Raw genomic sequence first — 13588 nt, 5'->3', positions numbered from 1 at the left:
TATTATAAACCACAATTTTATTCAATATTCAGAGCTTATTTGATTAAACATTAAAAATATACAAGAATAGGCTGGCTACGGCTGACCCCCACAATATAGTTCCTAAAGATAAATACGTTAAGTGTGGAAATACCGTCAATATTTGATAAAATTTGACAAAAATAAAACGCAATCTCTAAAGATTGCAGCAGGTACATATGCACATTCACTCGCAAGATTTAAAAAACCTTGACCAATCTTAGATTCTTTTAGCATGTGAATTTTGTTCAGAATACTACTGTCTACTGAAATTAAAACTGCATTTTCCATAAATAATTAATTTGAAATTGAAATAAAGCATTAGTAGATAGCTGGAAAGGGTTTGTAATAGTTAATGACGATCGACTTCTTCGCCTGTGACGGAAACGAGAGATGCCTTTGAGTTACGCAATCCTGAGATTTTGTTCGTTTGAAATATTGAGAGAGGTAAGAATAGCTTTATATGATAGAACTTGACTCTGAACAATTTTTTTCAGCAAAAGAATTCCTAAAAAGATCTATTTTCTAGAGTTTTTCAGTAAACTCTACCTTAAAATGCCCTATGTTTCAGTAAACTATTCTTGAAAAATGCCATGTTTTTCAGTAAATCTTTCCCTAAAATGTCCTGTTTTTTTTCAGTAAAATATTCCCTAATAAGCTGTATTTTTCAGTAGACTATTCTCTAAAAAGCTGTATTTTTTAGTAAATGATTCCCTAATAGACCGTATTTAGTTTGCACAGGCTTAAATTCTTAACGGCATTAATAATGATGACAGCGAGAGACAGACACAAGTTTTTCAGAGTCGAGCTTAATCAATTAAGACTAGTCTTAAGTCTCTCTCACAATGTTAGAAATGAGCAAAATGTCTTATTGGGGAAATACCCTCCAAGACTGATCCTAATTATGACAAGCAAATATCTTGTACTATATACTATTAATAAACCCTTTCACATCTCTTTCTAAATAAAATTCTTCTCCCAAGGGAATGTTAAAAAGACGTTTTTTTCTGCAAGCAGGCCGACTCCGCATGAAGGGTTTCCTGCCCGATGCTAAAAACAAGTGTGGTGAACCATGCTAAAACCACAAGATCAGAAGTAGGCCCTGACGCATTTGCCGATCCCCGTGAAACCGTCGGCCTCCAGTTTTGTGACGACTTCTGTTCTAAGGTCTTCCACCTGAAAAGCAAATTGGGGAATAAACTTTGTGAGGCAAATAAGAGAACAAAGACAATACTGTCCTTTAAAATAGTGTTGTATCTTTTAAGTTTAAAACTTTAGCATATTTTCTTCAACGTACTACCATAAAATTTGTCATGTTATAATAATCATTTTGTTCAGAAAAACAGGCATAAAAATATTTCAATGTTCAAGGTTTCAAGACAAATTCTGTGAGATTTAAACTTCTTGTGATTACATAGAGATTTATTATTGTTGTTACTTGCTAAGCTACAACCCTAGTTGGAAAAGCAGGATGCTATAAGCCCTTGGGCTCCAACAGGGAAAATAGCCCAGTGAGCAAGGGAAATATGGAGATAAATAAACTACTAGAGGGGTAATTAACAAAAAAACATTAACATAAAAATAGATTTTTCGTATATATATATATATACTATAAAAACTTAAGACTAACAAAATAAGAGGGAGAGAAATAAGATAGTGTGCCCGAGTGTACCCTCAAGCAAGAAAACTCAAACCCAAGACAGTGGAAGACCATGGTACAGAGGCTACGGCACTACCCTAGACTAGAGAACAATGGTTTGATATCTGAGTGTCCTAGAAAAGCTGCTTACCATAAAGTCTCTTCTACCTTATCCAAGAGGAAAGTAGGCAAAGAACAATTACAGTTAACCCTTTAAGTGAAGAAGAATTGTTTGGGAATCTCAGTGTTGTCAGGTGTATGAGGACAGAGAAGAATGTGTAGAGAATAGGCCAGACTACTCGGTGTATGTGTAGGCAAAAGAAAAAATTAACCGTAACCAGAGAGAGGGATCCAATGTAATACTGCCTCGCCAAAGGACCCTATAACACTCTAGTAGTAGTATCTCAACAGATAGCTGGTGTCTGGCCAACCTACTACCTTGAATAAACCATTAACCCTTTTACCCCCTGGCTATTTGGAACTTTCCAACCCTTAACCCCCAGGGGGTTATTTTTTTCAAGCACATTTTGCAGTATATATTTTTTAATTACTCTAACAGCCTTAATTTTTGTCATAGAGAGGTCAGGATGGTCTCATTCTCTTGGAAAATGCCTGAATTTTCTCAAAAAAATTATCAAAAATATGAAAAAAGAAATTTATAGCATTTTTTTGCAAGGACGTACCGGTACGTCCATGGGGGTAAAGGGATGAGTTTTGTGAAACGTACCAGTACGTTCTTTGGGGGTAAAAGGGTTAAATAGTTACAATTTTAGGAGATGTCCAACATCAAATAATAAGAACAAAAGAGGACTCCTCTTCTCTTCGCTCCTCCCAGCCTGACGAGGGGGGTGTCCAGCCACAGCCCCACCCTTCCCCCGTTATCCACCAAAAATGAAGCTTCATAACGCTGAATCCGCTACTGCTGCTACCTCAGCGGTCAGCAAGGTGACCGGAGGGAGCAGCAGGGCCTACCAGAACTGCGTCGCAATTATTATTACTAGATTAAAATTTCTTCATTGAACAACAAACTATACTCACCTCGTCCTTGGTCAGCTCCCTGTCTCCCACTTCGATCAATCTCTCCGCGTACAGTGGAAGATACGGTAGTGCGTGGGTGACGTGAGCGAATTTCCTAGCCGATGGCGAGGACAGCATTTTCGTGAGGAAATTGAACGAGTAAAACGGGTCTAGTTCTTTCTCGAAGTATCTATCGAATGCCTGGAAATAGGAGAGATATATTACGCTGATTCGTCATAATTTAAAGTGACACGTGAAAGCTAAAATATGCGCTTAACATTTAAAAAAAAGTTAATAACTTCCATCTCAGGTTTGGACATTCAACAAGTTTTCCGTCTTACACTAGAGATATTAGAATCGATGCAACGGTAATGCCAACAATGCTTACAGTTCCTATGAAGACACCCCTGAGGAAGAATTGAATAGACACGTTGAATGACTCGCACATGCTGAGGCACTCGACCTGGGTGTCGTTCTCCGATCCGTACGTCTTCATCCTCTTGACTCTCTCCACTGACGCCGGTGTACTGAAAAGGCGAAAGAACAACACACGTAGGAATAAGGGTTACGTTGCACTGACGGGCTATTGAGCAATGGTACATTATATCTAGCCACTAGCCATTAATACTACACTAACTACCCAGACACCTACTCCTGCACCTACACGTACAATTACATGCACATGTAATTGTACCGTGAGAATTCACACTCGACAAGCAATTGAATATAAGGTCCTCACCTTACAAGCATTCGGGCATACGAATACAAATCCGATTGAAAGCAAGACGACATTGGGAAGTGGAACTATTTGTCGACTTTTGCAACTGAAAATTGTAAGCGTGAGAGTAAAGCCAGGCTGACACTTGCACGAATCTGTGGCACGCATGGGCACGACTCGGGACGTGCCAATGCGCAGACTAGTCGTAATCTGGCGTGAAGTGTGCGTAAACCCGTCGTGACTGCGTGCCATTTCGGGACAAGAATTTTGAAATGTTTAAAATTTTGGTCACGACAAAAGTTCAGTGTCCACATTGACACGAACTGGCACAACTAGTTCACGAATTTTTTGCGCATAGCTCACGACCCAGTCGCGAAATTTTGTCGTGACCAAAATTTCTTACATTTCTCGTCCCGACACGGCACGCAGTCACGTCGGGTTTACGCACACTTCACGCCAGTTTACGACTAGTTATGCGCACTGGCACGACTCGAATGCGTGCCAATGCATGCCACAGAATCGTGCAAGTGTCAGCCTAGCTTTAGGTGAGGCCTACCCTAGGACAAAATTTTACAAAATTAGACTTACAAACAGCTTCTTGGAGACTTCCACTTGAAAATTAAAAAACGCAAGTAATTTTATCCGTAACAATGGCAGTACTTAAGACAATGAACTGCATCTGTAAAAGCTAACAGAGCCACATCCCATATTTTATAAACTTCTACAGCTGGAAAAGTAAAAAGTACAAGATTACACTAAAAGAAAAACATATCACACTGCAGTATGTATAGACGACTTTGGTTCTCTATAAAGAGGTATACTATTCAAAATTAAATTAGAAAATAGAGAGAAATCCTTGATAAGAATCTTTTTATCATGATAAGGATGATATAAATTCCAATTTTTTTTTAGCCTTCCTCTTTATACTGTGCATCACTGCCAAGGTGTCATTGGGAAGTATGGCGTACCAGGTGAAAATGAGAGTGGTGAGAGACTGGTAGATATGTGTGTTGAACAAGAGATGGTAATAAGTGCTAGCTTTTTTAAAAAGAAAGATAAAAATAAGTATACATGGGTAAGAGTGGCAAATGGAAGAGTAGTAGAAAGGGCATTAATGGATTATGTGTTGATAACTAAAAGAATGTTTGGAAGATTGAAAGACGTGCACGTGTTTAGGGGTATGGCTAACGGTATGTCTGATCATTTTTTGGTGGAAGGAAAATTAGTTGTAGCAAAAGAGTGGGGGAATAGAGTAGGTGGATGTAAAAGGGAGCTAGTGAGGGTTGAAGAGCTAATAAAACCGGGGGTAAAAAGTAAATATCAGGAAAGGTTGAAAATGGCATATGACGAGGTGAGCGTAAGAGAAACTGGTAATTTAGAGGAGGAGTGGAAGTTAGCAAAAGAAAATTTTGTTGGGATGGCAAGAAGGTTGTTGGAGGCAGCATGAGGAAGGGCAGGGAATGAAGGAGTGAAGGTAAAAGTGGAAGAGAAAAAGAGGGCTTTTGAAGAATGGCTGCAGAGTAATAGTATAGAGAAGTATGAAAAATATAGAGAGAAAAAGGTGGAAGTAAAGCGCAAGGTACGTGAGGCAAAGAGGGCAGCTGACCTGAGGTGGGGTCAGGGATTGGGTCAGTCATATGAAGAGAATAAGAAGAAGTTTTGGAAAGAAGTGAATAGAGTAAGGAAGGCCGGCGCAAGAATTGAAGAGACAGTGAAAGATGGAAATGGAAGGTTGTTAAAAGGAGAGGAGGCAAGGAAAAGATGGGCGGAATATTTTGAAAGTTTGCTGAATGTTGAGGATGATAGGGAGGCAGATATAATTGCTGTTGCAGGTGTTGAGGTGCCAGTGATGGGAGATGAGAATGAGAGAGAGATTACAATAGAGGAAGTGAGGAGAGCACTAGATGAAACGAGAGTAGGAAAAGCATCTGGTATGGATGGTGTGAAAGCTGAGATGTTGAAGGAAGGGGGTGTGACTGTACTTGAATGGTTGGTGAGATTGTTTAATGTGTGTTTTGTGTTGTCAATAGTACCAGTAGATTGGGTCTGTGCATGTATTGTACCACTATATAAGGGTAAGGGAGATGTGCATGAGTGTTGTAATTCAAGAGGTATTAGTTTGTTGAGTGTAGTTGGAAAAGTGTATGGTAGAGTACTGATTAATAGTTTTCAATATTAAACTTACCCGATAATCATGTAGCTGTCAACTCCGTTGCCCGACAGAATTCTACGGGAGGGATACGCCAGCTATCACTATACTAGAAGGGGGTGTACTCACAAGCGCCACCTGTGGCCAGGTACTACAGTACTTGTTGTTGACGCCACCTCACTTTTTCCTCTGTCGTGCTTCCGGCAAGACGTTCTTGGATACGCTTATGATTTTGGAGTATTGTTCACGGTTTGGTGAAGTATTTCTCTAAATTTGCAGCTATTCGCTATACTGGAAACTTCTATATTAGCTTAGTTAGCTTTTGGAATTATTTTGATTATTTATGGTGACGAAGAGAGTATGAACTCTTTTTCACCTTTAAATGGCCGACCCTTCCCTTAGACGGAAGTGTTGGTGTCTAAGAGAGTATAGACTCTCTTTCTTAATTTTGCTTAACAAAAGTTATAGATTATTTTATATCTCTCCGCCTCTTATAGGCCTCTTCGATTAACTTCCTTTTATTATAAACTTATTAAAATTAATTTTTATATTTGTTTATATTCGACCTTCCTAATAGTAGGCGGTCTTTTCTTGGTACCGAAGTTAATTAACTTGAGCCCGTCATTTCGGTTTTACCTGTTAACATATTATGCTATTTTAATGTCTTTGAAAGAATTTCTTTGATAGTCTCGTACTGTTTTCAAAGTTGAACTAACGTTTTGTTTTGTCTCTGCAGTTGTTGACGTTCAGAACGTTCAACTTGCGCTCTATCGTTACGATAGAGAAAGAATTTTCACGGTTTCACGTTGCAGTAAGAGTAACCGTGTCTAGCGTTTTGTTCATTCTTTCTTAACTTAATGGTTTTAATCCTAATAAAGGAACTTTTCATTTTGGGAAATATTTCAGTTTTTTCCTTTAACAATAATATGTTTTAACGATATATATGATTGGGCTCTTCTCTCAGGTTCTAAGTCAAGAGAGAGAGAGAGAGAGAGAGATAGAGACGGAGGGAGAAAGAGGAGGATAAACGTTTCATTCAAGCGAGTAACGTTGTTATCGTTTTACTCTTCTCCCTAGTCTCTTTAGGGGAAGAAGGTAAACGTTTCTAGAGTGATCTAGTGTTTAGTCTCTTTCCAGCCACTGAATTATTTATCTTTCATTAGATTTTTCTGTTACATTGTAATTCTGTTTTCGCAATTACTAACTTTTGAGAAAGGATAGAATTGCGTGTTTCAGATACAAACCACTTAAAGTTTCGAGTTCAGTGAAATAAGTGCAAACAGAAAATCAAAGTGATAAGTGATTAGCGCAAAGTGTGTCAGTGTTGTGCGTGAGGGTACTTCTGTGCGGGCCAGTCGTCCTCCCAGTCCGGGACCTCTTGCAAGCTCCCAAGCCCAGGGGAGAAGCAATGTCGAAGGGCAAAAGGGTTCAGCAGGCCTTGATCGGCGCACAGAAGTATCCTCGGTGGTTGCGGGCGTGTCTTACCGAGACCGTCACTCCCACCCGCAGACGATTGAGCCCTTATTTTGCTCGTCTGCAGAAGAAATTTAGGGGAGCAAACGCTGGTCTCAGGTCTCAAGACCTCTTAAACGTAAAAGTCCAGACCTATGCCAGACGTACGAAGTTAGAGTTCAACAACCCGGATGCAGTCATTGGGTTAGCTCTGACTCGCCGCAGTCATCAGTTGAATGCACTCCGCCTAAGAGGAGTAAGGTTCTGCCGCAACAGATCTCTGCTGTTAAGGCTTTACCTCAGCAGACCTTAGTGTCTGCCGACCCCAAGTTGACTCTACTGCAGTCCATGCAGTCACAACTTTCGGTCTTGATGCGTGAGTGTCGGGCTGAGAAGGTTGCGCCTCCGCCTGCGCTCGCTCCGCCTGCGCTCGCTCCGCCTGCGCTCGCTCCGCCTGCGCTCGCTCCGCCTGCGCTCCCTCCGCCTGCGCTCGCTCCGCCTGCGCTCGCTCCGCCTGCGCTCGCTCCGCCTGACCGCAGTACCGCCTGCCAGGCGTACGATGTTGAGCCACGTTATGAGTTTACTGATCCCAGTGGTGTGCAGCTCCCTCCGCCTTCCTTAAGGCAACCTCAGCAATGGGAACAGGAGGCTTATACCTCTCTTCCTCCGCTTCCACTTGCTGTTCCACCAGTGAGGCAACACTCGCTTGAGGTACAACAACCTCTCCCATCCATGAGTCTGTCTCCTCAGCTCTCGCTGCAGCGAGCTCAACCCTCCTCAGGGCAAGCACCTCAACACCTTAGCCTTGCGCCTCAGGAGCCTCAACTTGCGAGACTTTTACTGCGTTCTGCGCAGCCACTGCATTTTCGCTCTCAGCTCACACCGCAGGAACCTCAACTCGTTCCTCAGGATCTTGCTACTGCGCATCCGCCAACCACTCAGCAAGCGCAACCCTTGAGTTCAGCCACTCATGCCAGGAGTCAGCCTCCTCCACCCATGCGCCTACCTTCTGCTACTTCTTTTGATCAGCCTTGGCAGACTGAGCCTCAGGTGTTCCCTCAACAGAGTCTTGAAGAGGAAACCACAACTATTGTTGTTCCAGCTCGTTCTGACTCTGCTGTTCAGCATACCTTACCTCCATTTTCAAACATTATGATAATGGAGGTTATTTGTATTTCTTATAAAAATATATTTGTATTCCTTGCAATATATTTTTAACAATATCGCAAAATATGGCAAAAATATGAATCATGAGTTATGAATGTAAGGTAAATATTATGTGGATATTAAAACCCCATGCAAGCATGCATAAAGCACTCTAGCACTGGTCATGGAATTTCTGAGAAATGTTAAATGCCATGCACACGCTCTGCTTACCTTACAACATGCTCTACATACAGCATGCTCTGCTTACAGCATGCTCTGCATACAACATGCTCTGCATACAGCATGCTCTGCATTCAGCATGCTCTGCATACATGCTCTACATACAGCATGCTCTGCATACAGCATGCTCTGCATACAACATGCTCTGCATACAGCATGCTCTGCATTCAGCATGCTCTGCATACATGCTCTGCATACAGCATGCTCTGCATTCAGCATGCTCTGCATACAACATGCTCTACATACAGCATGCTCTGCATACAGCATACTCTGCATACAACATGCTCTGCATACCTTACCGCATGCTTCTCAGTCACACATCTTTGGTTGTTGCCAACTCACTAGACTGGCAAGCAGTTTCATAACGTTGCCTTCTAGTCTGCTGCTTTTGCACCAGTGAAACCCTCACTGAGAGAACTTAGCTTTTCTAGGATATGGTCCCTGTAGATGAGAAAGTTCTTTTCTCCCTCCTTCTGAAATTCCCTTGAGGACTCTGTCATTTGGAGGGAGCCTTTAGCTGCGTAGCCTCCTATGGACTTTTATTTAAGCATAACATGCTTCCAGGGAAGGTAATGGTTCCACTTCAGTCGCTAATCCCGTCTGTTACCACACCTGCTCCCATAGACCTTGGGCTGTGTTGCAAGACATGCAGTCCAAGCTTAGTCCTTGTTAGAGGATTTTTTGTTTACGGAGTCAATGTGTCACGGGGAAGACGTTCAACAACCAGCAGAAGTGACTTGTTGTGACGCAGTGCGGCAACCTCAGCAACCCGATAAGGAGTTGTCTGTACGACCCAGACAGTCTAGACAGATTTGGGTTGTCACTGCACTTCCTCTCTTGCCCATGGTTGACAGTTCACAGACTGTGCAGCAGTACCATGATCTTGTGTCCGGCTCCGTCAGACGGCTGGCTTTTAAGAGCTCCCACAAGTCGTCGCTGTCTGGAGATTTTCAAATGGACTATGGATCTGACCAAGGAACTGGGCCTCCTGGTCAATTTTGAGGAGTCTCAGCTCGTCCCATCCCAGACCATTGTCTCCTTGGGTATGGATCTTCAGAGTCGAGCTTTTCGGGCTTCTCCGTCGGCCCCAAGGATCTTCCAAGCCCTAGAATGCATCCAGAGCATGCTGAGAAGGAACCGATGCTCAGTCAGGTAGTGGATGAGTCTAACAGGGACACTTTCATCGCTGGCCCTGTTCATCGTGTTAGGGAGACTCCACCTCCCCCCCCTTCAGTATCATCTAGCTGCTCACTGGATAAAGGACATGACGCTAGAGACGGTCTCAGTTCCTGTTTCCGAAGAAAGGAGGTCTTCTCTCGCGTGGTGTAAGAACAGCTTTCTTCTCAAGGAAGTCTACCTTTGGCTGTTCAGAAACACGACCGCCGTCTCCTCTCGGACGCATCAGACACGGGCTGGGGTGCGACTTTGGACGGACAAGAATGCTCGGGAACATGGAATCAGGAGCAAAGGACACTTCACATCAATTGCAAGGAGTTGTTGGCGGTTATTCTGGCATTGATAAACTTCAAGTCCCTCCAGCTTAACAAAGTGGTGGAGGTGGACTCTGACAACACCACAGCCCTGGCTTACATCTTCAAGTAGGGAGGGACTCTTTCGTGGAAGTTGTTCTAGATCGCAAGGGACCTACTCATCTGGTCTAAAGATCGAAAGCTAACTGGTAACGAGGTTCATTCAGGGCGGTATGAATGTCATGGCAGATCACCTCAGCCGGAAGGGTCAGGTCATCCCCACAGAGTGGACCCTTCTCAAGAATGTTTGCAGCAGACTTTGGGCCCTGTGGGGTCAGCCAACCATAGATCTGTTCGCTACCTCGATAACCTAGAGACTCTCTGTTGTATTGTTCTCCGATTCCAGACCCAGCAGCAGTTCACGTGGATGCTTTTCTGCTGGATTGGTTCCATCTCGACCTGTATGCATTCCCGCCGTTCAAGATTGTCAACAGGGTACTTCAGAAGTTCTCCTCTCACAAAGGGACACGGCTGACGTTGGTTGGCTCCGCTCTGGCCCGCGAGAGAATGGTTCTTAGAGGTACTGCAATGGCTGGTCGACATTCCCAGGACTCTTCCTCTAGGAGTGAACCTTCTAAGTCTACCTCACGTAAAGAAGGTACACCCAATCCTCCACGCTCTTCGTCTGACTGCCTTCAGACTTTCGAAAGACTCTCAAGAGCTAGGGGCTTTTCGAAGGAGGCAGCCAGAGCGATTGCCAAAGCAAGGAGAACATCCACTCTCAGAATCTATCAGTCTCAAGGGGAAGTCTTCCGTAGCTGGTACAAGACCAATGCAGTTTCCTCAACCAGTACCACTGTAACCCAGATTGCTGACTTCCTGTTATATCTAAGGAAAGTAAGATCCCTTTCAGCTCCTACGATCAAGGGTTACAGAAGTATGTTGGCAGCGGTTTTCCGCCACAGAGGCTTGGATCTTTCCACCAACAAAGATCTACAGGACCTCCCTAGGTCTTTTGAGACCTCAAAGGAACGTCGGTTGTCCACTCCAGGCTGGAATCTAGACGTGGTCCTAAGGTTCCTTATGTCATCAAGATTTGAACCTCTCCAATCAGCCTCTTTTTAGGACCTCACATTAAAAACTCTTTTCCTCGTGTGCTTGACAACAGCTAAAAGAGTAAGTGAGATCCACGCCTTCAGCAGGATCATTGTTTTCACATCTGAAACGGCTACATGTTCCTTGCAGCTCGGTTTTTGCTAAACGAGCTTCCTTCACGTCCTTGGCCTAAGTCGTTCGAGATCCCAAGCCTGTCCAACTTGGTGGGGAATAAACTGAAGAGAGTACTTTGCCCAGTTAGAGCTCTTAGGTACTATCTAAAAAGGTCTTAACCTTTACAAGGACAATCAGAAGCCTTATAGTGTGCTATCAAGAAACCTTCTTTTCCAAGTTCTAAGAACTCAGTTTCTTACTATTCAGGCTTCTGATTAGAGAAACACATTCTCATCTGAAGGAAGAAGACCTTGCTTTGCTGAAGGTAAGGACACATGAAGTGGGAGCTGTGGCTACTTCAGTGGCCTTCAAACAGAGCCATTCTCTGCAGTGTTATGGATGCAACCTATTGGAGAAGCAAGTCAGTGTTCGCATCATTCTATCTCAAAGATGTCCAGTCTCTTTACGAGTACTGCTACACCCTGGGACCATTCGTAGCAACAAATGCAGTAGTAGGCGAGGGCTCAGCCACTACATTCCCATAATCCCATAACCTTTTAACCTTTCTCTTGAATACTTTTTATGGGTTGTACGGTCGGCTAAGAAGCCTTCCACATCCTTGTTGATTTGGCGGGTGGTCAATTCTTTCTTGAGAAGCGCCGAGGTTAAAGGTTGTGATGAGGTCCTTTAGTATGGGTTGCAGCCCTGTATACTTTAGCACCTTTGAGTTGATTCAGCCTTCCAAGAGGAACGCTGCGCTCAGTAAGGAAGACGATCTTATTAAAGGCAGAGTAACGGTTCAAGTCGACTTCCTTACCAGGTACTTATTATTTCATTGTTATTGTGGATAACTGATTATATGAAATACGGGATACTTAGCTATCCTTTAGTCTTGTACACTGGTTTTTCACCCACCCCCCTGGGTGTGAATCAGCTACATGATTATCGGGTAAGTTTAATATTGAAAAATGTTATTTTCATTAGTAAAATAAATTTTTGAATATACTTACCCGATAATCATGATTTAATTGACCCACCCTTCCTCCCCATAGAGAACCAGTGGACCGAGGAAAAAGTGAGGTGGCGTCAACAACAAGTACTGTAGTACCTGGCCACAGGTGGCGCTTGTGAGTACACCCCCTTCTAGTATAGTGATAGCTGGCGTATCCCTCCCGTAGAATTCTGTCGGGCAACGGAGTTGACAGCTACATGATTATCGGGTAAGTATATTCAAAAATTTATTTTACTAATGAAAATAACATGATTAAGGATAAAACAGAGAATGCAATCTTAGAAGTACAGGGTGGTTTTAGAAGAGGTAGGGGTTGTATGAAGCAGATTTTTACAGTTAGGCAGATATGCGAGAAATATTTAGCAAAAGGTAAGGAGGTGTATGTTGCGTTTATGGATCTGGAGAAAGCATATGATAGAGTTGATAGGGAAGCAATGTGGAATGTGATGAGGTTATATGGAGTTGGTGGAAGGTTGTTGCAAGCAGTGAAAAGTTTCTACAAAGGTAATAAAGCATGTGTTAGGATAGGAAATGAAGTGAGCGATTGGTTTCCGGTGAGAGTGGGGCTGAGACAGGGATGTGTGATGTCGCCGTGGTTGTTTAACTTGTATGTTGATGGAGTGGTGAGAGAGGTGAATGCTCGAGTGCTTGGACGAGGATTAAAACTAGTAGGCGAGAATGATCATGAATGGGAGGTAAATCAGTTGTTGTTTGCGGATGATACTGTACTGGTAGCAGACACAGAAGAGAAGCTTGACCGACTAGTGACAGAATTTGGAAGGGTGTGTGAGAGAAGGAAGTTGAGAGTTAATGTGGGTAAGAGTAAGGTTATGAGATGTACGAGAAGGGAAGGTGGTGCAAGGTTGAATGTCATGTTGAATGGAGAGTTACTTGAGGAGGTGGATCAGTTTAAGTACTTGGGGTCTGTTGTTGCAGCAAATGGTGGAGTGGAAGCAGATGTACGTCAGAGAGTGAATGAAGGTTGCAAAGTGTTGGGGGCAGTTAAGGGAGTAGTAAAAATAGAGGGTTGGGCATGAATGTAAAGAGAGTTCTATATGAGAAAGTGATTGTACCAACTGTGATGTATGGATCGGAGTTGTGGGGAATGAAAGTGATGGAGAGACAGAAATTGAATGTGTTTGAGATGAAGTGTCTGAGGAGTATGGCTGGTGTATCTCGAGTTGATAGGGTTAGGAACGAAGTGGTGAGGGTGAGAACGGGTGTAAGAAATGAGTTAGCGGCTAGAGTGGATATGAATGTGTTGAGGTGGTTTGGCCATGTTGAGAGAATGGAAAATGGCTGTCTGCTAAAGAAGGTGATGAATGCAAGAGTTGATGGGAGAAGTACAAGAGGAAGGCCAAGGTTTGGGTGGATGGATGGTGTGAAGAAAGCTCTGGGTGATAGGAGGATAGATGTGAGAGAGGCAAGAGAGCGTGCTAGAAATAGGAATGAATGGCGAGCGATTGTGACGCAGTTCCGGTAGGCCCTGCTGCTTCCTCCGATGCCTTAGATGACCACG

General features: G+C 43.3%; 1 protein-coding gene across 1 annotated transcript in view; it reads right to left on the bottom strand.

Annotated features, from left to right (window-relative positions):
- Positions 1-13588, bottom strand: part of LOC137618792 (centromere protein I-like) — an 87886-nt gene continuing 74298 nt past the window's right edge. The window contains exons 13-15 of the mRNA XM_068348988.1: positions 3063-3201; positions 2696-2875; positions 1-1194 (exon numbers count right to left, since the gene is read on the bottom strand). Of these exons, the coding sequence (XP_068205089.1) occupies positions 1108-1194; positions 2696-2875; positions 3063-3201 (406 nt within the window). The 3' untranslated portion in view covers positions 1-1107. The remainder of the gene's footprint in view (positions 1195-2695; positions 2876-3062; positions 3202-13588) is intronic.

The sequence above is a fragment of the Palaemon carinicauda genome, chromosome 25, assembly GCF_036898095.1.
Source record: "Palaemon carinicauda isolate YSFRI2023 chromosome 25, ASM3689809v2, whole genome shotgun sequence".
Classification (NCBI taxonomy): Eukaryota; Metazoa; Arthropoda; class Malacostraca; order Decapoda; family Palaemonidae; genus Palaemon; species Palaemon carinicauda.
Note: the sequence above shows the minus strand (reverse complement) of the source record. Positions and strands in the feature narration are given on the sequence as shown.